At 36.4% G+C, this 24,506-nt stretch overlaps 1 protein-coding gene across 1 annotated transcript in view; it reads right to left on the reverse strand.

Moving 5' to 3' along the window:
* Positions 1–24,506, reverse strand: part of ARHGAP15 (Rho GTPase activating protein 15) — a 676,830-nt gene that overhangs the window by 193,106 nt on the left and 459,218 nt on the right. Inside the window, exon 11 of the mRNA XM_081095909.1 lies at positions 18,033–18,110. Coding sequence (XP_080952035.1) covers positions 18,033–18,110 — 78 coding nt within the window. The remainder of the gene's footprint in view (positions 1–18,032; positions 18,111–24,506) is intronic.

Raw genomic sequence — 24,506 nt, forward strand, 5'->3', positions numbered from 1 at the left:
CTACACTACCATCAAATCAGGTTAGTCCATGAGTATTTTAAACATAGTTTAAAAAGAGATATAGATTTGGGTGTTATTGAACTGTGCTTTTTATATTGTCATTTGAATATGGATGTATTCAGTAACCCAAGTGAGTTTATATTCCACCGCCTCCACTGTAGATTATTTATAAGATAATTTTTTGTCAAAATAACACATTCCATATAGAGAAAGCTAAATCAAGTACTTCAGTCCCTGCTTTCTTTTTCTTCTCCCTTGCCCCCAAAATAAGACTATTCATATGGAAAACAAAATACAGGCACTATTAGAACGGTATCATCTCTTATTTACTTCACAAAGCAGAATACAATATGGGTTGCTGAGAAATACAAATGAACTGTAATCCTCATCAGGTTTGGAAATAATGGATTCAGGCTAACATTTCCACAAGAAATATGAAGGCAGTATTCTAAATTTCCTATTCTTTCCCAAATGAGTTTGCACAAAATGTGTCGCTAAGAAGACTAATGTGCCCATCACATAGTGAAATTTCCCACTTGCAAAATGAAAATGAAAAGTCTGCATTTTAGGATGGCGTGTTGAAACACATGCACCATGCTGTTTGTACAGTAGGGAAAAGAAAGCTCCCCCTACTGGAGCATAACAAAGCCTCATTGCTCTCCTGCACCCCATGGCTCGTCATATGCAGGAAGGCACAGAAACATAGAGTCTTCCCATTATCCCGCACACAAGCCTCGTTCTCTCATCAAAACATTGCATTTTCCTCATTTCAGTTAATTAAAGGACAGCTGGACATTTTGTTATTGCACCAGTCTCAGCTCTGTCTAGCTGAAATGGGGCATGTAAAAGGTCCTGATCCCAAAGCCACTTTCGCCCGAGACAAACAATTTTAAAATCCATGTCTCTGCTAAAGAAACTTGAAAAAGAAATAATGATCTTTAAAGTGTGTACATATATGTGTTTGTATATGGTTTTCACAATACACAAGAGAGAACATGTAGGTACACATATGTACACAGTTTAAAGATTATTATTTGTGTGTGTGTGTGTGTGTGTGTGTATGAAGGAATGAAAAGAGGAGTCATGTAATTGGTGAGTTGTTATTAATGGGTGGGTATTAACATTTATTGGCAAATCTCTAGAAATATGAAATTCAACATCTATCTATTTTACTCTGTAAGCATAAAAAGCTAATTTAAATGAGAGGTTTAGAGGTTTAGAGGGATAGCCAAATGGAAGATAAAAACAATGTTTTTCATGACAATATATGAGGTGATATGTCTTAGCAAGTGGACAAATGGTTTATACTGAAAAGAATTCTAATGAATAATTTTCTTAAGAAGTTTTAGAAGTTTTTATAGGTGAAACTCTGGCTGTCTACAGAAAAATACCTATAGTTAGCCAAAGTTAAAGATATTTCACCCTAGCCAGTTTGGCTCAGTGCATAGAGCATTGGCCTGCAGACTGAAGGGTCCCGGTTTTGATCCCAATCAAGGGCACCTGCCTGGATTGTGGGCTCGATACCCAGTAGGGGGCTTGCAGGAGGCAGCCAATCAGTGATTCCTCTCATCATTGATATTTCTATCTCTCTCTCCCTCTCCCTTCCTCTCTGAAATCAATAAAAAATTTTTTTTAAGTATTTCTACCAATTCCAGTAGGATGGGGCATGGCTGAGAGGGATATTAAGCATGTTCCTTTTATGGATTTAGTGTTACTGACATGAGATCCTTTGGGGAGACTCTCTCCAGGATCAGGTGGACATCCTGTATTTATAGGGAGACAATATACAATTGGAACAATTCTTGCAATTGAAATAGGTTCAATTATAGTTCACCATTTTCAAGACAAGACCCATATTTTCATTCTTTTTCCTTTTTATGTAAAATCTGGGTATTGTGGCTCATTCAGAATTAGCAAATAAATAACATAGTCCAGGACTAAGCAAATGACCTGCTTCTAAAATAGCATTAGTCTATCAACAAGAATAAAGCATGTCTCTGGGCCTTAGGCAATAGAAATCTAGTCAGCAAGATTCCCACTTCTTAGAAATCTGAGGCATTACACTCACAATACTTTGAAAAACACACTGACTGGATTTTGATCAGGTGATTTCAAACTCTAGGGCAGTGGTTCTCAACCTTCCTAATGCCGCGACCCTTTAATACAGTTCCTCATGTTGTGGTGACCCCCAACAATAAAATTATTTTCGTTGCCACTTCATAACTGTAATTTGCTACTGTTATGAATCATAATGTAAATATCTGATATGCAGGATGCATTTTTATTGTTACAACTTGAACATAATTAAAGCATAGTGATTAATCACAAAAACAATATGTAATTATATATGTGTTTTCCAATGGTCTTAGGCAACCCCCTATGAAAGGGTCGTTCGACCCCCAAAGGGGTCGCACCCCACAGGTTGAGAACCGCTGCTCTAGGGAGTGTGTGAGTGTGAGGGGAGTGTCTGTGTTCATGGCTATACCAGTAGATATCTGGAATGGAAGATTCTCTTTGCTCCTTTTCTTGAATCCCTTAATAGATTCAGGCAACTATTTTAGAAAAAGGTGTTTTGGTATGGCCATATCGCCTAAAAAATCATCTTTGGTTAGAACTTCCACCGTTTATGTTTATTTTTAACAAAATAACATAGTCACAGATTGAAAATAATCCAGACATATTTTCCTCCTCTCATTCTTGATTTTATTAGAAATAAAGTATAAAAGATACAACTTTTTCTGGAAGTGGACAAAATATGATGATGATCTATAATAAATGGGGGGAATATATAAATCCGACTTGCTACTCCTTTACAACTAGCACTGGGTTACCTCTTATAAAGGAAGAATGTACCTCTAAAACCACTACACTAGGTATGTTGAAACCCATAAAATTTCCAATTACTGCTTCAGAATTTATTGTGCACATATGGAAAATAATACTTGTAAAACAGAAAGGGGTTTGTGCCTTGTGCTGTCAATACTGTGAAGAATGGGGTGATTATAAAGCAAATTAACAATACTTTTAAATGTGCATTCACTTATCTTTCCAATTAAATCCTTGTTAAACAACTGCACAGACAGTAATGGTGCTTCTGCAAAGCACTGATCAAGACAGTTTTATTGTAATTTTTACTCTGTAACAATTAATCAAGTAGGCATTTTCTTTATTATTAAATTATTTAGTTAATAAATATTCTCAATTGGCTAACATATTTGTAGTCTACATGTTATTTTTGATTTTCCTACAGTGGAACATATTTGGGAGCATTTCCATTCTCAATAAGAGGAACCATTAAAAGATGTGATTTTTAGAAATTCCCTTTCTCTAGAAGAATAACAGTGAACAAGAGAAGTCCTTGAAACTTTAAACCTTCAAAAATTCTAATTCAACCATTTTATTTTGTAGGGAAGGCAAACACATTGCTTTTAGCAGATAAGAAATGAGAGGCTTTGCTTTAAGGCATCTTTCTGTTAGGGTAAGCATTAAAATTAGCATTTTAAAAGTTCATTAATACCAGTTACAGACTTTTAAGTAAGGAAGCTGCATTATAGTTAACATTTTCTTTTCTTATCCTAGTGAGATGAAAAGTACCTGAATATTATCTCTTTTATAGACACACCAGGTGGTATAATTTAGGAAATGGATATAAAAACATCTAGAAGTATTTTTTTCCATTTTTGAATTTCCATTTTTTTTTTGCAATTTGGAGATTTGAATTTATTTATTTAGCTAGTATACTTCACTATTAAAGTTCTTTAAATGGCTCTTTATCTGGCCTTTTGTGATTTAGTTGTACTTCGTATCTTTTAAAAATTTCATTAGGAAGAATTCGTAGGCAACTGGATCAGTAGTGAGGCCAGTGATCTCAGAAATTACACCTGGCTTTAGGATTCAGGAGGGCTTATGTTAATTCAGAAGTAATAGTACACATGTTGAGTCATAAAAAGGAAATTTCTGGCAAGGCTAGCTTGATAGTTGTCTAAGTAATGTGTGATATGAGGTTAGTCAACATTACTTGTTGAAAATGCCATATGTGGTAAGTTGATAGCCTCAACATTGGCCTGATTACCAGAGGCCCCTTGGAGTAGTAGAGACCCTGAACTAGTTTATTCAAATTAACACATTGTCTCCTTAGAAAATCTGAGCAGACTCTTGGGAGATGAGGATGATAAAATTTGGTAGAGACTAAGGGAAAAGGGAGAGGTAGAGAAAGAATAAAGAAGATGTATGCTTTAGGTATAAATAGGGAAAATTAGGGTTCATTAAGACTCAGTATCTTGTAGGTATCAGGAATGAGGTCAGGTTGACCTGAAGGCCCCAAAGTCATCCTTGGCCCCTCTATCTTTTGGTTGATGATTGACCTCTAGTTTCAAGTCAGGTAGATCTCTGGGGATAAAATTGTAATGTTGATGCCAAGGCACACACTTCTCCTGGCTGAGTATTTGACAAACATAAATAAGAAGTTCGGGCAGGAACTACTTTATTGAGGACCTTGGCGCATGATGGGCATATGGGGAATCCAGAGGTAACTATGAAATACATCTTGTCCTTCAACATCTAACAGTCAAGGAAAGAGTAAGAGATGTGATATGAAATAGACAAAAACTAGTGCTGAAATGCAGGCACAAAATATTATGGGAACACATTGGAAAAGAAGCTAATTCCTATTGAGATTTATTTCAGGAATCATGAGATTTGTTGTAAGAAGGTGAGTTTATCAGTTAGCAAAACCAACGGTGGTATGTTTCTTGCTCAGAAAAAGAGATATGTTGTTCCCCCTATTGGAACCAATCAAATAATAATATATAGACATATTCCAGCCCCTATGGCTAATGGGACATTGAATCCCAACATCTTGAGCATAGAAAGAAGAGTGCATCCACTATGGTTGCCAGAATATGAAAGGAACAGATTAACAGGAAGGGAGAGCAGAGCACTTACTAAAGAGAAATGTAAAAGGGTGTGAGGAGGCCATAAAAAGACAATCTGAAGAAATGTAAAAAGTGAAGAGATGGAGAATCAACAGGAAAGGCTGTTATTTAAGCAACATTATTCCAATGGGCCTTTTAGACTCTCACAGACATTATGGTCAGTAGACTATTGGACACCCTGCTGGCCCAGAGAGCCTCCATAATGGAAACCAGGCGTTAGATGACCAGAGCTAGGCTTCAAATCCCATATGTCTCTAGATTACTATGACATACACAGTCTTCTCAAATTACCACCTAAATGGACAAATGCCACTTTCAGCAATTCACTTAACCTCATAGGGAATTCTGTTCATCTGTGAAGTGGACAGCTTTCTTAAAAAGATCCGGTAAGACAGCATTTAAAAGTGCTTTAGAGAATTCAAGTGCTGACATGCTTTTGACATATTCTAAGGCAGTGATGGCGAACCTATGACGCATGTCAGAGGTGACATGTGAACTCATTTTTTTGGTTGATTTTTCTTTGTTAAATGGCATTTAAATATATAAAATAAATATTAAAAATATAAACCTTTGTTTTACTATGGTTGCAAATACCAAAAAATTTCTATATGTGACACGGCACCAGAATTAAGTTAGGGTTTTTCAAAATGCTGACATGCCGAATTCAAAAGGTTCGCCATCACTGTTCTTAGGAGTAAATACCATTCTCTTAAAGAAGATTTCTCTAAGTCTTTTAAACAAAATATATCTCTTTTCTTATTTCAAAAGAAATATGTGTTCATTTTAGGAAATTAGGAAGCTATTTGGAAAAAAAATGAGATAATAAAAATCAGCAGTACCTAATCTTAACATTTTATGCATCTCTTGCCATTGTGTCTGAAATGGAGTTCAGCAATGACAGTGAAACAGCCCATTTTGAGGCTGATCTCTACCTAGCATGTGCAAAATGCCTCATCTCCTTTTGAAAGAAATGGCCCAAACCTGGGCCTAATCCAGAAATTGATTAAAATGTGTAGAGATTCTACCAAGTACAAGATATTATTCCAGGTGCAGTGGGACAAACAGACTTAAAGATGTGAGCTCTGTTCTTAAGTGTTCAGCATGTTGAGGAGATAAAATATCCACATATTTTTTGCTAATGATATATGACAACATATACAATATAAGATTATTATGTATTGAGTAGCTGAAATGGACAGTACAGGATTTAAAAATTGGAGTTATGTTTAAATAATTCAAGGAGGACATGAGATTAGCTCTTTATAAAGTATTTTTTACAGTATAAGGCCATATACCTCATTATATTATAATAAATGTGTCCATTCAGGTGATTGTGAGGGACTCATTTCAATATAACTTCCAGTTCTACATGTTGTAGCATTGTCTAATGTAATAGGTTCATCATTTCATGTGATTGACTCATCCCAAGAGAACAGACAGTCTTACTTTAAAGAAAATTGCCCTGGGAAGGTTATATGACTCAGGCAAGACAACACAGTTAGTAAGAGATGACATGGAAACTGACCCAGATTTTCTAACTTTGGGGCCAGTGTTATCATTACACCTGATTGCCTGAAGAAAATGATTCAAAAAGCACATGGATAATTAGACAAATTGGAATATGGAGTTTATCTCATATAAATCAGTCACCATTATTATATTTTGACTGAACTACTGTAACAACCTCCTAACTGTTCCCCTATTTCTACTCTTGGTATCTACAATTTATTATTCTCATAAAAACGAGAAAGATTAAAAAAAATAATATCAGATGATTTCCTGATTACCATCCCCTTCTACCAGAGTGACTTAGAATGAAAGACAAAATTTCTTATCTTGAATCACAAGGGCCTTGCTGGGCTGGCTTTGCCCATGTCTGACCTCCTAATCTCACACAGGCCTTCTTTTCCTGGGACCAGTTTCCCTCTGCCTGCTCTGCGCTCACCTCACATCTCCTTCCTATCAGGACAGGTCTCCACTCAAATGGCTCCTATTCAAAGAGACTCCTCAGATCATCCAATCTAAGAACCGTCCCTCTCATCCCCATCTCTATCATGCTATGATGTTCTCGATTTTTACATGACCTGTGAGCATGTTGTTTACTTGCTTGTTATCTATCTCTTGACACTAAAATGAGCACTTCATCACATCCTGATTCCCCTGTACATAGAAAGAGCCTGACTCATAGAAGTTTTTCAACAAATATTTTTGGTTGACTAACTCCCCATTTGAGGTTTTCTTTAGGAAAAGTAAAGCCTTATTGTATTCTTTAAACTAATTTTCCTCTTCTCTTGATTCATCTCATACTTTGCAGTTTGTGTTACATTTGAGCCATGGCAAGACCAGGTAAGTCACTTGCAATTTGAGCCGGGGTGTCCTTTGGCAGATTGAAATGGAGCTGGCAAGGCCTTGGCAGTAAGCAATATTACTGAGAGAGATCACATTCTGGAAATTCACAGCAGGTGACAGTCCTGACTGTGGTTTTACTGCCACCTGGGTTGGGAGTCCATCCATTGCTTGGGTCATCTTTCTTAACTAATGGATCAGAAAGTTAGGGCTGGCTCTGATCTCCCAGCTTGACACCTGCCTCCTCTTTTTGCCAAGTCTTCCCTATGTGGTCCATGTTACACAGTCAGATCGAGACCTCAGGTGGTGGTGGAGGTGGAGGTGGAGGTGGAGGTGGAAAAGGTATATGGTTCACTGGACTAGCTGGACAAAGACTCTCAGAGTCTAAAGATTTTCTTTCTTGGGGCTATATTTATTTCTGGTCCTAAAAGCTAAAGATTACATTTGATCAGGGCCTAATACTCACTGGGGGTCCAACATTATTTATTAATTCACTCATTAAATTCATTCATATTTCAACAAATATTTATTTGAAGGCTATTATGTGCAAAAGGAACAGAAGATATTTAGGTGAACAAAACAAGCAAAGTCTTGCTCATATGGAGGCTCCAATGTAGGGAGGGAGGCAGGCACTGAAACAACAAATAAAGAAGCAAGGCAGTTTCAGGTAGCATGTGTTCTGAGACAAGAAAAGAAGATACTGGGATGGAGAGTGGCTGGCTAGGTAGGGTGGGTAGGTTTCAGCTGTGTTAGTCAAGGAAAGCCTTGCTAAGGTGATTTGCATGTTGAGAATACTGAGTCTTGTGAGGGTGTGAAGGAAGCACATTTCAGGTAGACAGGAGCAAAAGCCAAAGCCTGGGAGGCAATGAGCTTGATGTGCCTGATAAAGAAAGTTAGTCAGGGTGGCTGAAAAATAATGAGATGCAAGAGACAGGTAGGTGCTGAGAAGAGAGAGATAGAAAGAAGGACCTGTGGGACTGCAGATCCTGGTATTTTCTCACTAATTTACATTTACTAAGTCACCAGTTCTCTGGGTTGTTGGATTGGAATAGCCATGGACATATAAGCTCTACATCAATGAGAATATCATTTGTTGCATTTGCTGCTGTATTTCCAACATCCTGCATGTTACCTGGCACACATATGGGCTTTTCAGGTGTCTGTCAATGAATGAATGACATAAAATCTTATTTTATGGAGCTCACCCCTCAATTCCATATAGTTCCTGATGTGCTGGGACCCTCAGAGGGGAGAAGAGCTGATAAGGATACTGGATACTGGCCACTCCTTCTCTAGTGGGCCCATGAATGTGAAGGCATAAAATAAAATGGGTTTTAAAGTTTGTGTGATGCAAAGCCACTTAGATTTTCATTTGAGCATTGCTTCAGCCCCTACATTTGTCAACCTTGGACATTTACTTTTAATGTGTGCATGGGAACTTGAAAAATTCCTTCCTGACCTGGCACTATTATTGCTTTTACTTTTGAGAAGCAGCTTTGAGGTAATGAGAATACTTTTTTTTTTCCCGTAGCACACTTTTGTTAGGAAATGCTTTGAAACTACATGGAACATTTTGAAAACGAGGTGCTATATAAATATATGTGAGTCACTAGAGCTGTAATTACCAGCAACAGGGACTTCCTATGCATAAACAAACAAAAGCATACTTCTTTCAAAATTCAAGGCATGGGCTAATAAGAGCAATATAGTTTTGTAACTATTTATCCAATTTTGCTTTTCTCTCTACCTAGTCATTCCCAACATTTGGAGAACCAAGATGACAAGCCAGGTTGTGCCACTCCTCCCAATATTATGGCCGACATGTCCATTGCTAATACCAGACTTTGTTGAGGAGCAGTAAGTCATCTCCCCTCAAGCTTTGTCTTATAGAAGCAGAGAATGGGGATCCAGGATTCTCTACTCTTCATTTCTGTCCCATGATTCTTCAAACTAAAATCAAGTGGTAATTTATGAGTCTGAAACAAAATGTAATGTTTATAATGTTATAACCTGACATTTTATAATGAGACACCAAGAAATGGCACCTAACACAATCTACCAAGGAGACTATTAGCTATTAGAAGTTTATTGTTCTTTTATTTTGCACGAGAATAATCTTTATTTAGTTCACACAGAGTATTGGGCACTTTCTTATGTTGGGGATACAAAGGGGAACCAAACTTCCTATTTTTTGATGAAGTCATGGGCAGTTAGGGGTTATTTACTAAAAGGACATTTTTAAATTGGGTTTTCTCTTATAAAAGAGTCACACAGACTGGTATTATAGTATTATAGTATAGTATTATAAGGAGAATAAGTGCCTTTGATTCTTTGATGTTAAAGAAGAAAATGTCTCTCTACCTCCTCCCTCATAGTAAATTGAATCCAGCAACCAGCAATATATTCTTTAGAGTAAATTTAAAATGAGTTCACTGTCTGGCTTCAGAACATATTAATTTTGTGGTCTCAGAAAAGTTACTTAATCTTTCTGAGCCATGGTTTTCTTGTGTGAATAATGTGAATAATAAAGTGTATCTAACTTGAAAACTTTCATGAGGGTTAGAGATAATCCTAAAGTTGCATACCTGCCATGTAGTAGATTCTCAATTAAATACTAGCTATCAGGAGCATCAGTATTACTTTGTTACATTTTAAAATATTATTTACTTCTTAGTTTTGCTAGGAAATACTTAGGCAAAACACCTTTCCTTTTCATTTATTCCAGAATCTACAACATTGAAAAAGGACTGCAGCTTTGAAAAATATGTCAGTAATTTTAATCATACTAATGATACATGTTACATCCATGGCATTTTTACTTATACACGAAATCATGACTTGCAGTTTATAAAAATTAGGGAACATTACTACATTAATCAATAGTAAAAACAAACAAACAAACAAAAACCTTGCATCACTAGAAAACTGGTTAATAAAAAAGGTTCATAATCTATTTCTGCTTTCATCAAACAAAGATTTCATATGTCTCATGGCTTGTCAGTCATGTGTCTACTAGATAGCCAGAATAAAACTAGCTGGTTATTATTCAGGGCTTCCCAAACCTGGCTGTGCATGTGACTCAACTAGGGAGTTTTTCTTTTAAAATGCATGCTTATAGTTCCAACCCCAGACTTCTTGCATCAGAGTTTCTATGACTGGGCTCCAAAATCCCTTTCCCCCCCAAAAAAATCTTTATTTTTGAAAAGCTCCACCACTTAATTCTTGCGGCAGACAGACTTTAAGATGACCTCGATTATTCCCTCCTCCTTGGGTTTATGCTTTGTGTAATTTCCTCCCCTTGGGAATGGCAAGGAACTGAGACTTGCTTCTAACCATCAGAATGAACCAAAGATGATGGGTTACACAAGATGATAACTTCTGCTTTAGCTACTAGTTTCTCTTCCTTGCGGTCTTGATGAAGCCAGTTGGCATGCTGTGAGAGCCTATGGAGAAGTCCACAAGGCCTTTAGCCAATAGCTAGTAATGTGGAGCCTTTAAGCTCAACAACCCACAAGGAACTAAATCCTGTCAACAATCATGTGAGCATGTCCCCCGTCGAGCCTCCAGATGAGAACCCACCCTTGACCAACACCTCGATTGTAGCCTTATAGAGAATTCAGCCAACCCATTCCCAGACTTCTGACCTAGAAAAACTGGGAGATAATAAGTGTGTCTCTATAAGCATTTAAGTCAGTGATTACGTTGTTATGCAGCAGTAGATAACCAATACAATTCTGAAATGTAGTCGGGGTTGGGAGCTAGTGCTGTATAGAACATAGAGCAGAAGTAAGTTTGGTGTGTTATCCCACAATTTTTAGTAACTACTCATTAATTCTGATGGATGATGATGGTGGATTTTTATAACTTTCCTTCAACTGTCCATCCCCAAGGAAAGTTATAAAAATAAATCAATTGCATAACTCTGGCTTATTTAACTTCTGGCCAAATCTACACGGAAAAGCCACAACTAACTAGGGCTTAAAATTTCCGTGGATTTCATTCGCTCTCTTCAATGATCATGGGGCTATTCTTTTGGAATATGGAATCCCCCAAAAGCCTATTGAAAACATAAAACTAAATTTCTTGTTTGGGGCCAGGAATCCAGAAGTCCTATGAGTTTGGCTAGTAATGAGATGAATCACTGGATAACAGAGAGCCTCCAAAGCTTTCCTGTAGTTGGTTTTTCATCCTAAAAAAGAATCTTAATATCATCAAAGAAAATTCAGTCATGTGGAAGTCAGAAACCATATTTGATTATTAATATTAAGTATCATGTTTATATTGAGAAAAGTAAGTAATACTAATCTGATTTTACTAAATATTAATTAAAATCACTGGTTGACTCAGAATTTTTAAAGTCCTCACATTTTCATTATCATTCCCATTCTGGAAACGAAGAGTCTGCGATTCAAAGGGGTTGTTAAAATAGTGTCTAGCAGAGTCACAAATAGGTCAGAATTGGGCTAAAGAGGCAGTTCCAGTGGTTCTTACCCTGTGCTTTCTTCGCACTAGATGGCCTCTGCCTTTAATTGTTCACCACAGCATTAGGCCAGGCCTACTGCTTGGTATGTAATAAATTACAAAATACAATTTATAATAAACATGTGTTATACTTTTGGTTTAAATAGGCAACCAGAATTTGTGTACTCTGGAGACTAGAAATATTCACGAAGTTATTATTAGGATATTAAGTAGAAACTAAAAACTACATAAATATGTATGAATGGGAAAAGCTTCTTTGTTTGAGCTCTGTGTTCAGCGTTATTTACTAATGACAATACGTTTCCTTAAGAAGCTAGAAAGCAATACAAGTTTTGCCATCAGTGGTATTTGAGCTCCCTGACTCGATGTAGCTGAAAAATGAAGTCTAAGAAAGTTTCCAAAGCCTAGAACGATGTTAAAGTCGGGCTCTTTTATGATCAAGTGATCTTTTTAGCTTTAATGGGAAAAATAAATCATTGTTAAAAGGTAATCTCGTCACACGGCAGCCAGAAAGGTGCAATATCCATGATTTGACTTACCAAAAAACCACCCTGCAGAATGGGATAAAGAGGAAATACAGTTTGTTTTGTTGCTGCTGTAGTTGATGGTGAGATTGAAGTAGGCTTAAGGAAACACCTCGTTTTAAAATAATAAGAGGGCTATATGAACACATTTAATGGAAAAATGACTGGATTTGATACAAGGGCTATTTTAAAAGAACAGAACTAGAAGTTTTTGAAATCCTTTTCCAAATCTTTATAAATAAATTTTTATCTTTCATCCACTCACTTATTTCATGATGAAACTGCCAATTGTTCACATTTTTTCTTTCCTCTTTATTCAATTTTCAATAATATGAAAAGCATAGGGATAGCTACAAAAGTTAATGCTTTGCTTTGTGGCATAAATCTAAATAAAAGTAGTTTAGATACAGTTGTTAATACAAAGTTGTTTCTATAATAGTTTATTTTTAATGCAACTTATTCTTAGCATGTCCTAAATAAGCAAATTCATCTCTTTAAGCCAATATTTAATGTGGATTAGTATGCCAATAAGATCTGGGTGAATTAAAAATATGCAAAGTGCAAGACTGAAAATTAATGGGAAAAAAACCCTCTTCCATTGAAAACACACACAATCATATGCACATACACACATACACACACTCACACACCCAATTAAGATTCTTGGCCATGTAGAGAGATCTATGACATCTAGATGCTTTGTTCCTCCTGGTGTGAAAAGTAGAGGAGAGTGTTCCTAGAACCTTTTTTTTTTTAATATATGGAAAACATGTCTACAATCCTGATAAGAAGCAATTTCTTCCCTTCTGAGAAATGATTAGGGGGAATATTTATTACTATTTACTAAGCACCTCCCATCTAGAAAATTCCCACTCTGCACTTCATGCCTGCCTCATGGTTCTCCCATTGGCTCATGGGCCTGAGGAGCTTCATAGCTAATGTTTTCTGAAAAGGATGCTGGTTTATCTTCTCCCCGTTTTACAAGGTGAAAGAGAATGTTTAAGTAATACCACAGAGAGTCCGAACTGAATTTAGGGTTGGGGTAAAAAGCCTAGATGTGCAGCTCGAACCAGAGTGTTGATGTGAGGAGGAGGGGAATTCAGTCGGGTGGGATTTCCAAGACCCACTGGCAAAAGTTCTCAGGGCAGTTACAAGGCATCCTTCATGTTGAAGCCCGTCCTTGTACCCTCACACAGAAAAGCATCAGGTCACAGATCATTCTGAAGAATCAACTCAGTGTCACAGGCTGATGACAAGCTGACATCTAAGGTCCTGGACAAGCGTTCTTTGGGGATGCCCTCACAGAGCGAGAGAGTTGCATCAGCAGAATGTCACTGACGGCTGTCACCAAATACACCAAACAGGGCAGAGCACTGATGGCTAATGCAACAACAGCCCCGTAAATTGAGAATCCTGATGCCTTTTCTGAGGCTGCAACAGAATATCGTGTTAAAGCAGTTTCTTGGCAAAGGTAGATGGCTTTATAGAGCCCCATCAGAGAACAGCAGTGTCAGGCTTATTCATTAACAATGCTTGGTCTTTTCCTAGCATCTCTCTTTCGTGAACAGTTTCAGCCAAACTCTTATGACAGCACTTGTGACTTACTAGCCAGAAAGTAGGTGTAGACAGGAAGTCACTTATAAATGTGTAGCACAGAAAGACCGATCTCTACTTTTATAAGGCAGTAATCAATAGCTAAAGAAGGAAAAATGGCCGAAACCGGTTTTGCTCAGTGGATAGAGCGTCGGCCTGCGGACTGAAAGGTCCCAGGTTCGATTCCAGTCTAGGGCATGTACCTGGGTTGCGGGCACGTCCCCAGTGGGAGATGTGCAGGAGGCAGCTGATCGATGTTTCTCTCTCATTGATGTTTCTAACTCTCTATCTCTCTCCCTTCCTCTCTGTGAAAAATCAATAAAATATTTTTTTTTAAAAAAAAGAAGGAAAAATGCTGAATGATGGCAGTGGTCTTCAGCATAGGCTTTGCGTCAGAGACCTGGGATCTGGCTCCCTCACTTGCTGTATGATATTAGGATGTTAGTTAACACTACTGAACTTCAGTTTCCGCATCTTTAAAATGGGAACAATCATAGTACCTATTCTATGGGATGGTAGAAAGGATTCAATTACATTGTATACATAAAGCACTTGGTACAGTGCCTGCCACATAATAAATTAGGAAAATGTTAGCTACTTTTAGAATAACTATTATTATCACCATTACCAGTTAAAATTAGGAAGTGTTTTTTACAAGTGATCACTTTGAATTTAACTTGTATGCCATCTGATCTGGAAGTATAATCAGGGTATACAATTCCTACCGATTTAGTGAGTCAAACAGAAAACCAAAACAAATTGAATCATTCAACTGGTGAATTTAGAATTGCTGATGATTATAGCATTCAAGAAAGTTAGTGAAATACATAAATTGCAACTGAACTGTTCTTGAAAACCCCCCAAATCATTTTCATTTGTCTGGCCTAATGGTGGATAAGGCCTGTTCATTTTAAACATGTATATTTAGACCTTCTAAAGAGGAAACATTGTACTATGAACATGGAGGAGATGAAAGGTGTTAAAACAAAGAGAGCATGCCAAAATTATTCATGTTCCATCTCTGAATACAGAAAAGAACGCATTGCATTCACATATCGCTTTATGCTTTTTATGGAATTATCACCACATTGACACTTCATTTCACACACACACACACACACACACACACACACACACACACACACGGGAGGCCATGATGTACACATCCACCTCTTTGTACCCCAGCACTGATTCTCTTCTAAGTCAGCTCTGCTGTCAGAGCCCAGGCTGCATACAGATGGACGGGAAGGTATGTTGTTTGTACCAAGGTTATGGGTCCACTCCAAAAATTTCATTCAAAGGATAATCTGATTGGCAAAACTTGAGAGAGGCTGGTATATACATTTCTTTTATCATCTAATTCAAAAAACTCCACAACACAACTTGGACACAACCACCAGTATCAAAGGTCCTAATGTGAAATAATTTGTGTTGAGTGTGTTGCATTCTGACAGTGCTATAAACCAGGAAGACAGTTTACTGACAATTCTGTGCTACCAGATACCAACCCAGGCCTCTGTCCAGCTTTACGTTGTCAACTCTTATGGAAACATGAGCAGTTACACAGCCTCAAAGGACGCTGAAGTTTGGATTGCAAAAGACAAGATGGACAGATTTTATATGTTCACTGCAGATTTTTTTTTCTTGCCTTTTCAAACTGCTGAGCATAATTTTTTTTAAGGCAGGAAATGCAACTAGTGTTTGTTTCTACCATGGCTTCTGTTTTGAGATTTCTTCTTTGTAGAAGAAATGTGTTGCCCAGCTGTCTAGAATTCCAATCAGGATATGGTTTCAGTCTGAAATATATTGCAAAAGCAATTTTAGCTGGTTATAAACAGAAATGAAAATAAGGCCGGGGCTATTTTATCTAAGTTTTACCCAAAGAGGGGGTGCTTTGGGTCAGTCTAATGAGGACAATGTGAGCAACTGAGGTAAAATCTAGTTCTATTTTTCCCCCAAGAAGGAGAGTAATTGTGAAAGGCAAAGGTGCACATTAGTGAGCAAGCAAGAGCTGTGAAGATTCTCAGAAATGAGTCATGTGGTCACTGGTCAAAAGCACTGCAGTCAACACTTAAAAGGGCGATTCAACCCGAGTTGAACTGCTGGAGAGTTTAATGATTCTCAGTAATACAATTTCTATGTGCAACACACACATGTAATTCAATAAATATTAATTAAGAATTTCCTCGGTGGAGACCCTTGGCTACTACTGGTTAATGGAGGAAGACTCAAGGGTGAGTCAGGTCTTACCTTATTAGGGGTATTAAGATTTGTGTAAGAGGCAGATATTTCAACCAATATCCTATTTTTCAATCCAAGACTTTCAGATTTTAGCGCTTGTAAAACATAATCACTGCGTACATTTTATAACATTTTCTCCAAAAGATGGCATTATATCTCTGGGTCTTGTAGAAAATGAAATTTTAGAAGTTACATGAGTATGTACTACAGTAAATTCAACTTCCCAGTGAAATAGGAACCCAGGAGGAAATTATTTATAATTTGGCCTTGAAAAATAAGGAATAATTTTCCAGGTAGGAAGCTCGTGTATGTGGGATAGAAAAGAAAACATGAGGATATTGGATGTAGAGGAAAGAGAGTATGCAAAGACAGTAAGTAATACAGCAGCTTGATACAGAAAACATCCCGGTTTTCTGTATTATGAACATCTTGCATTAGTGTGGTACATTTGTTACAACTGATGAGTCAATATTGATACTTTATTATTAACTGAAGTCCACAGTTTACATTAATTTCACTCTTTGTGTTGAGCATTATATAGGTATTGACAAACACAATGTAATGTATTCACCATTCCAATATGAAAACAGAATAGTTTCAAGGCCCCTGTGTTCACCTATTCATCCCTTCTCCCCCACTCCAATACCCCAGTCTTTTGCAGCCTCTGAACTGCTATTGTGCATAACTTTGCCTTTTCCAGATTGTCATACAGTTGGGATAACTTAGTACGCCTCCTTTTCAGACCAGTTCCTTTCACTTAGCAATATGTATTTATGGTTCTTCCAAGTCTTTTTATGGTGTGATAGCTTATTTCTTTTTATCACTGAATACTATTCCATTATATGGATATGCCATGGTTTGTTTATCGACTCACGGATTGGTGGTCATCTTGGTTGCTTTCAAATTTTACCAATCACAAATAAAGCTGCTTCAAAAATGTGTGTGCAAGTTTTTGTGTGGACATATTGTACTCATTTGGGTAAATACCAAAGAGTGCAATTGCTGTGTCTGATGGTAAGAATATCCATACCACATGCAAACATAATACAATATGTTTATTTTCATAAGAAACTGCCAAACTATCTTTCAAAGTGTCTGTACCATTTTGTATTTCCCCAGCAGTGAATGTGAGTTCTTGTTGCTCCCATACTTGCCAACATTTGGAGTTGTCAGTGTTTCAGATTTTAGATATTGTAATAGCTGTGTAATTATATCACATTATTGCTTCATTTGTAATACTTTAAGGGCATACGCATTTCCTAATTTTTAATCCCTTTACTCATGGATATATATTTTTCTAACATCTATGATTTTGACTCTTATGTTTTCTATCATTCAGTCATTCATTTATTTAATAAACATTTATCAAGTGTCTGTTATATGCCAGTAACACTTTTAGATGTTAGGTTATTTTTTCTTGCTTTTATTCTTTTATTATTCTCTTCTCCATTATTTTTTAATATATATTTTTATTGATTTCAGAGAGGAAGAGAGAGATAGAAACATCAATGATGACAGGGCATCATTGATTGGCTGCTTCCTACATGCCCCCCTACTAGGAATCAAGCCCGCAACCAGGGCATGTGTCCTGACTGGGAATCGAACCATAACCTGGGTCATAGGTTAATGCTCAACCACTGAGCCACACCAGGTGGGCCTCTTCTCCATTTTTAGTTTGCCATATCCCTCTCATTATTTATTTCACATAAACTATTAGTTGGTCCCTCTATTCTATTTAATTTCATATAAAGTATCTTTGCTTCTCTGGTAATAATTGTTTACTTTTTTAACGTTCTTTCTCTTTCTTCAACACTTTTATCATTATATATTCACAATGCCTACAGCACAGAATCAGAAATATTGGTAGAGATGAAACTACTAAAAAAATCTCTGAAGTGAAGGAATCACTTACCTTGGTTGACAATAAATCTTAGTTTCTGTATTGTTGCTAGATTGCCACTAACTCGATATATTCCATCAACATCTAGACCTGAAAATAAAAAAGCATGCTTTATATTTGCTGATATGAAAACTGAAATAGCAAAAGAAAAAAACAATAAGTATGGGAAGAAAGGCAGTAGTAAATTAAATACCTTCCTCACAAACATATTTCTGTGTCCTACACCAAGCAATCTTCAGTATTTTAATCCCAAAAGACTAATCATGAACTTCAGTGACAGTTAATGATCAACAAACTTGAATCTAGCATAAAAGAGCAGTAGGTAGCATGGGATTTCACAGTATAACTCAGATTCATTCCCAAGGAAAATATAGGCATAGGCATAAAATTGAAGGGGGGGGGGGCAAGGAATAAGAACCTTCATGTATTATTGCCCTTTGTTGGAAAGATAGAATAACCCAAGGTTTTTGTGAAGTCTTAGTTTTTCCCCTCCTTCCCTCTCTCCCTCCATTCCATCCTTCCTTTTTCCCTCTCTCTCTCCTTTCCTCTCCTTGTCTCCCCTTTTCTCTTATCACTCTCTCTCGCCTCCCTCCAGTTTCTATCCTATCCTGTCCTATCCTACCTTACCCTGTCCTGTCCTATCCTGTTCTAGTCCATTCTCGTTTTTTAGTGCCACAACAGCATGGCATGTATTGAACTGGTTATTTCAAACTGCAGTATAAAATTTCTATTCCAGATGTATACTCAGTTTGACATTTCTAGTGCATTACAGGTAATGGGGTGCTCTGTTATGGGAGAAAAAAATTAAAATGAATCCTTGACAAAATGGTAAAATTTGTTCCAGATTATTTTAAAATTGGTCATCTATAATTCAAAATAACGTATGCTGGCCGTGGCTCTAGATGACCAACCCCTTGTTTTCCACACATCTATTACAGCATCTAGTGATTTCCAACACCAGGTCATCGAAATGATGAAGAAACAGGAAAATTAAAAGAGAAACACTATCATTATCCCTAAAAATGTTCATAATGTACTTTTAATGCCAAGAGCATATATTCCCTGATGTGTCCATGCCCTTTGAGAGGCCTGGGTGAGAGTGCCAGCAATGCAGAGGTCACGGGCTCAGCAGTTTCTCTAAGTTGGCACAGCACCATGGTTGAACATTGTAATCCGCTATCGTAAGTATTAAATGCATTGGTAGAAATTATTGTGGTAGTGTAGCAAAAGAAAGGCTCTGTAAAGCTAGGCTGACATAAAATGAGCTTCTTTATTAATTTAACATGGCTGTTTATACAAAATTTATTGTAGGAAATGTATGGCATTGTACAAAGTATTTCATCAGTAGGTTAGAGTAAAATCACATGACATGTAATACTGGTATTAACAGCATAATTCAAAACAAAAAATATTCATTATTTTAATTTTAGTTAGTATTATTACTTTTTAATCACTCATCATTTTTTAAGACTTTACCTTTTTAGGGCAGTTTTAGGTTTATAGCAAAATCGACAGGGAGGTACAGAGGTTTCCTCTGTCCCCACACAAGCATAGCCTCTCCCATCATCAACATTCTTTCACCAGAGTAGCACACTTACTATAACTGGTGATCCTACAATGATACATCATAAACATTCAAAGTCCACTATTTGCATTAGGATTCAATTTTGCTGTACATTCTTCAGTTTAGAACAGATGCATAATGACATGTATCCACCATGATAGTATCACACAAAGTATGTTCACTGCCTTAAATGTTCTTGTGCCCCACCTAATCATCCTCACAATGGTTCTTACCCTTCCATATAATAAAGTATGGAATAACTTGGGATAATGTCATTAAGATTGAATAGCTAGTAGCAAATGTATTACTTGGTGTGATTTTAAAACTGTATTTTTATTGATTTCAAAGAGGAAGGGAGAGGGACAGCGAGATAGAAACATCAATGATAAGAGACAACCATTGATTGGCTGTCTCTTGCATGTCCCATACTGGGGATTGAGCCACACCCTGGGCATGTGCCCTGACTGGGAATCAAACCATGATCTCCTGGTTCATAGGTCGATTCTCAACCACTGAGCAACACCAGCTGGGCTAATTGGTGTGATTTTTGTAATTCTAGAATAATCTAATAATAAGTTATCAAGTTTGTCCTTTCCTGAGAACTATGAATATGTGAGGAATTAGAATAAGTTTTGACACCTATCTGTGTGTATTGAAAGTGTCTAATATATATCCATTAATAAAAATCAATACATTCTTCTTTCCTGATGCACAAAATAGCTCCATTAATCAAAGGTACTCCAGTATGGTTGCTTTTAAGTATACTGTACATTTGACAACTTAAATGTGACAATTATCTTAATTAAAATTTTTATAATATTTGATTCCTACTTTTGGTATAGAACCATGTTGGTCTTCAATTTATGCACAGTGACTCAGAACTTTATAATTTATAAACAATTTTTTTCTTGCTTTGTCACTAGGTAGTATTTGGTACTTAGTTTTAAATATAAATGTTAAATAATGTAATATATTTTTAAAATATTAAAACTTAGCATTCAAGTAAGTGTGTCCCTTTCAAAGTTTTCCCCGTTGGGAGTATGCTTGATTTGTCTGAACATGTACCCGTTAAGGAAAATATTTTGGAATTCCCTAAAATCACCTTTAGAGGCTCCATATTGTCTATAGAAAAATGGTCATGATGGCAAGTTCAGTGACTTTGGTAATGGTTTTGGATTTGGAAGTAGTCAAGAGCCATGCAGAACCACAAACAGTGAATACTGTCATCTGGCTTGCCAATACAAACAAAGTTTGGCCAAAAGAAAGTGGTCTTGATTTTTTTCCATGAATTATCAGTTACTCTGAAGGAATTTGAGTAACAGAATATTTTAGAAAATAAAAACATCAGTAGAATATGTAGATCTACATTCTCCAAATGAGAATCCTGTATTCTAAAGAATTAGTCTAATTAGCCCTACTGAAAGTAATGCTTAAAGATGAGATGTCAGCATCTACAATAAAAAATGAAAAAAATTACTATACATATTTTTATAAATAATTTTTGTTTTCTTAATTAATTGGACCCTCAGTAGAGGTTATTAGTAAATACAATTACTTGAATTCCAACATACTCTTATTGTAAATAGGACCCTTCTTAAACCTCACCTTAATATACATCTTCCTTCATGGGAGATACAAAATCAAGTGCATTTCTATTTTGAACTTAGGACTCTTCCTTTTCTAATATTATTTTATGTTATTGAAATGCATATGTTGTCTAGAGTTATAAATTAAATTTCAATTACTGAAATTCTTCAGTATAAATTTAAATTTATAACATAAGAAGTACCTCCTTGATTTTCCATAAATTTCAGTGGAAGTTTGTTTTACTTTTTAGTTATTTTTTTTTAAGTTCAGTAATCAAAAACATTTGAAAGAGCAGTATGTTAGATATATTATGTATGAGCAATTGAAAAGCACTATACTATTTAAACAAAGCAGCCTCATCCTAAATTAATAACCCAATTTTCTTTGGGGATAAAAGGAGGGAGGGCTGGGAATGAAGACAGGGAGGGTAACTCAGACCAGTGCCACCACTGTGGTCATAGAACTAAGTCACAGCAGAGAAACTGCTTTGTGGCTTAATATAAAAACCAGAAAGTAAAATGGAGTAAAGCAAACCATATTGGATGCAATTTAAGTCTAACTTGACACAACTTCCAAGCCCTACAGACTCAGAGATATCCGTGCTATTTATCTTGCAAAGGATAACAATCTCTGACATTAGTGGCTCCTGCTTTAAATGGCTCATGCTCCCCTGCTATCATACTTTTTAAATTACATCAATAGAGTGAAAATGACAAAGTACATATTAAAAAGGAGTGTATTACATTTTGCAAAATAATCTGGAACATATCAGTGGATTTTAGCAGTTATAAATTATATAGGGGCAGTCTTGAAGTTGATTAGCTTTCCCCTGAATGGTTCACAGAATGGCAAACCCCAAGTCCTGGGAATATTCCCCACATTGCAATGATTCACGTGCCATCCTCTTTTTTGCTCCAAGAACTTTAAAAGTTATGCCAAACCAAACCAATGTAAATTGGTGGATTTGGACATCCTTTTCATGACCACATTATCCTTACTGGATTGTAAACTACTTATTTTGGAAACATAATTAGACCTCTTATGATTTTTAAATGAGCAACATCTTCAAGGTATCTATGTTGTACTTTGGTGACGTTTGGAGGAAAATTACTTTGAGAGGTACTTCTTTCAAGAAAATACCATGACTATGAGTGCTGGCAGGAATTCTGCCTGTTATGCTAAAAATATTTTGGGAACACGATGAAACTAAGTCATTTTACATAAAAAAAAATCAGACTAGCATTAATGGCAGTGGTGAAAAAATCTCTGAAGAAACCCACATTCATCCAAATGTGGATTTTGTTCATCATCAGCTGACCTTCTTAAGTTTCAAAATAGTGTTTACCATTGACACGAATCACCGGTTATTGCTTTAGTGGATTTTCAAAAGTCTTTTCGCTCTTTTACTTTTTGAAGAAGTGTGGACTACAATAGACACACAATTAGGAGTGATTAGACCAAATGGTGGTCTAAACCCAATGGAAAGAATGCAGCTGTCATGAGTAATTCCCACCATAAATTTCAGACACTTTCCAAAAAGAAATCTAAGAGACCATCACTGTTTCCAGAGTTGACTGGCTTATCTGCCAAAATAAGGGCAGTTTTTAACAATGCAGATGAGCCTGTTACAAATAGGTAGCATTCTTGGTAGCTGGAAGGATGGATAAATCACCAAGATGTGGAGTTTGAGTCTGGTAGAAAGGTGTGTCCCAAAGCTTGCTTGTTTTTCTGAAACATTAAAAAAAAATGCATCTGAACCTCTGGAGTCTGAAATGTGGGCTGGGAAATTTGCACAAACAGTCCCACTCTTGAGATTTATGGCACTTCCCAATTCCCAGGAGGCCATGGCTACCGCAAGAACAGTCATTCTCGCAATACTTTGGTCTTCTCTTTTCCCTCTGGCAAGAACTAGTGAGTGCAGGAACACCCAGACTGCCCCCAAAGACTGCTGCACATTTCTTTCCAGTCTTTCTCAAGGTCCTGCTTGGATTTAGAGCTCAATATGAGGGGAGGTTTTGTACCATTCTGAACGGCACAAATTTCCTTCTCTAAATGAGTGCTTCCAATCCTTCATGGCTAACTTAACTGTTCATACACTTTAAGTTCAATGACTGAGAGTACAGGATATCATTTGAATCTGTTTCTAAATTTCATCTCTACCCTGTCTCAATGGCTGGTATCTATGCTGCATCTATTGCTGACTTTACTTAACTATTACTAATTTCTTGTGAGATGCCTAGCCTTTAAGAATGATTACCTTCAGAAATATGTCACAATTCTGATTTTCAAACAAGATTAATTTTATTCTGTATAAAACCTCATGGCTTTATAATACAAATGTTTTAAGTAGGTTTTTTTGTTTGTTTGTTTTGGGGGTTTTTTTGTTTTTGTTTTTTTTTTACCATAAAGGTAATGTACTTCCTTGGTAAAAGTGAAAATTAAACCACACAAAAGACTCCATAATGAAAACCAAGTACCTATTCTAAGCTGTTGTTCAAGGATAGTCTTTGTTCTACTTTAGTTCCTTTTGTTGTTACTGATTTTATGTTATAGTCAATTTTCTCTTTATTAATTTATTAACTTCGAATGGTATTTATTGACTCCCTATCAGAAAAGAGTTTAGTGATAGTTATTACCCCTTATCCATATACCCTCTTTCTCTTTGTATTATTAGTTACATTTGTCTAGTTCTATTTTTTAATATATCTAATTACCTGTTGCTATTAAAAAATAAGGAACTTGGGCCGAAACCGGTTTGGCTCAGTGGATAGAGCGTCGGCCTGCGGACTGAAAGGTCCCGGGTTCGATTCCGGTCAAGGGCATGTACCTGGGTTGCGGGCACATCCCAGTAGGAGATGTGCAGGAGGCAGCTGATCGATGTTTCTCTTTCATAGATTTTTCTAATTCTCTCTCTCCCTTCCTCTCTGTAAAAAATCAATAAAATATATTTAAAAAAATAAAAATAAAAAATAAGGAACTTGGTACATTTACTCTTCCTTCCCCTTGTGTTCTTCCGCATCACTTCCAATTTTATTCTTTGTTATTGTTCCTTGTAATCTCAAATTTAGAATATTTTACCTTATTCTTTAAAAATATTTTATGACTTACTTATGGATTAATATGAATCACTATTTTTTAAAGAAGTGAGATTGAATTCAACATTAAATTTTTGTTTCACAGAGATCTTCCAAAAGTCAAGGTCTAATATGTCCTCTTCTTCACCCTCTCTAGGTTGCTTATATTTTCAAATTAAGTGCTATCCAATAGGACTTTCTGTGATGATAAATATGTTCTATATATTAACTATCCGAGCCAGTAGTCACTGGCCACATATG

Source organism: Myotis nattereri, assembly GCF_964212035.1.
Source record: "Myotis nattereri genome assembly, chromosome: 7".
In the NCBI taxonomy this organism is placed as follows: Eukaryota; Metazoa; Chordata; class Mammalia; order Chiroptera; family Vespertilionidae; genus Myotis; species Myotis nattereri.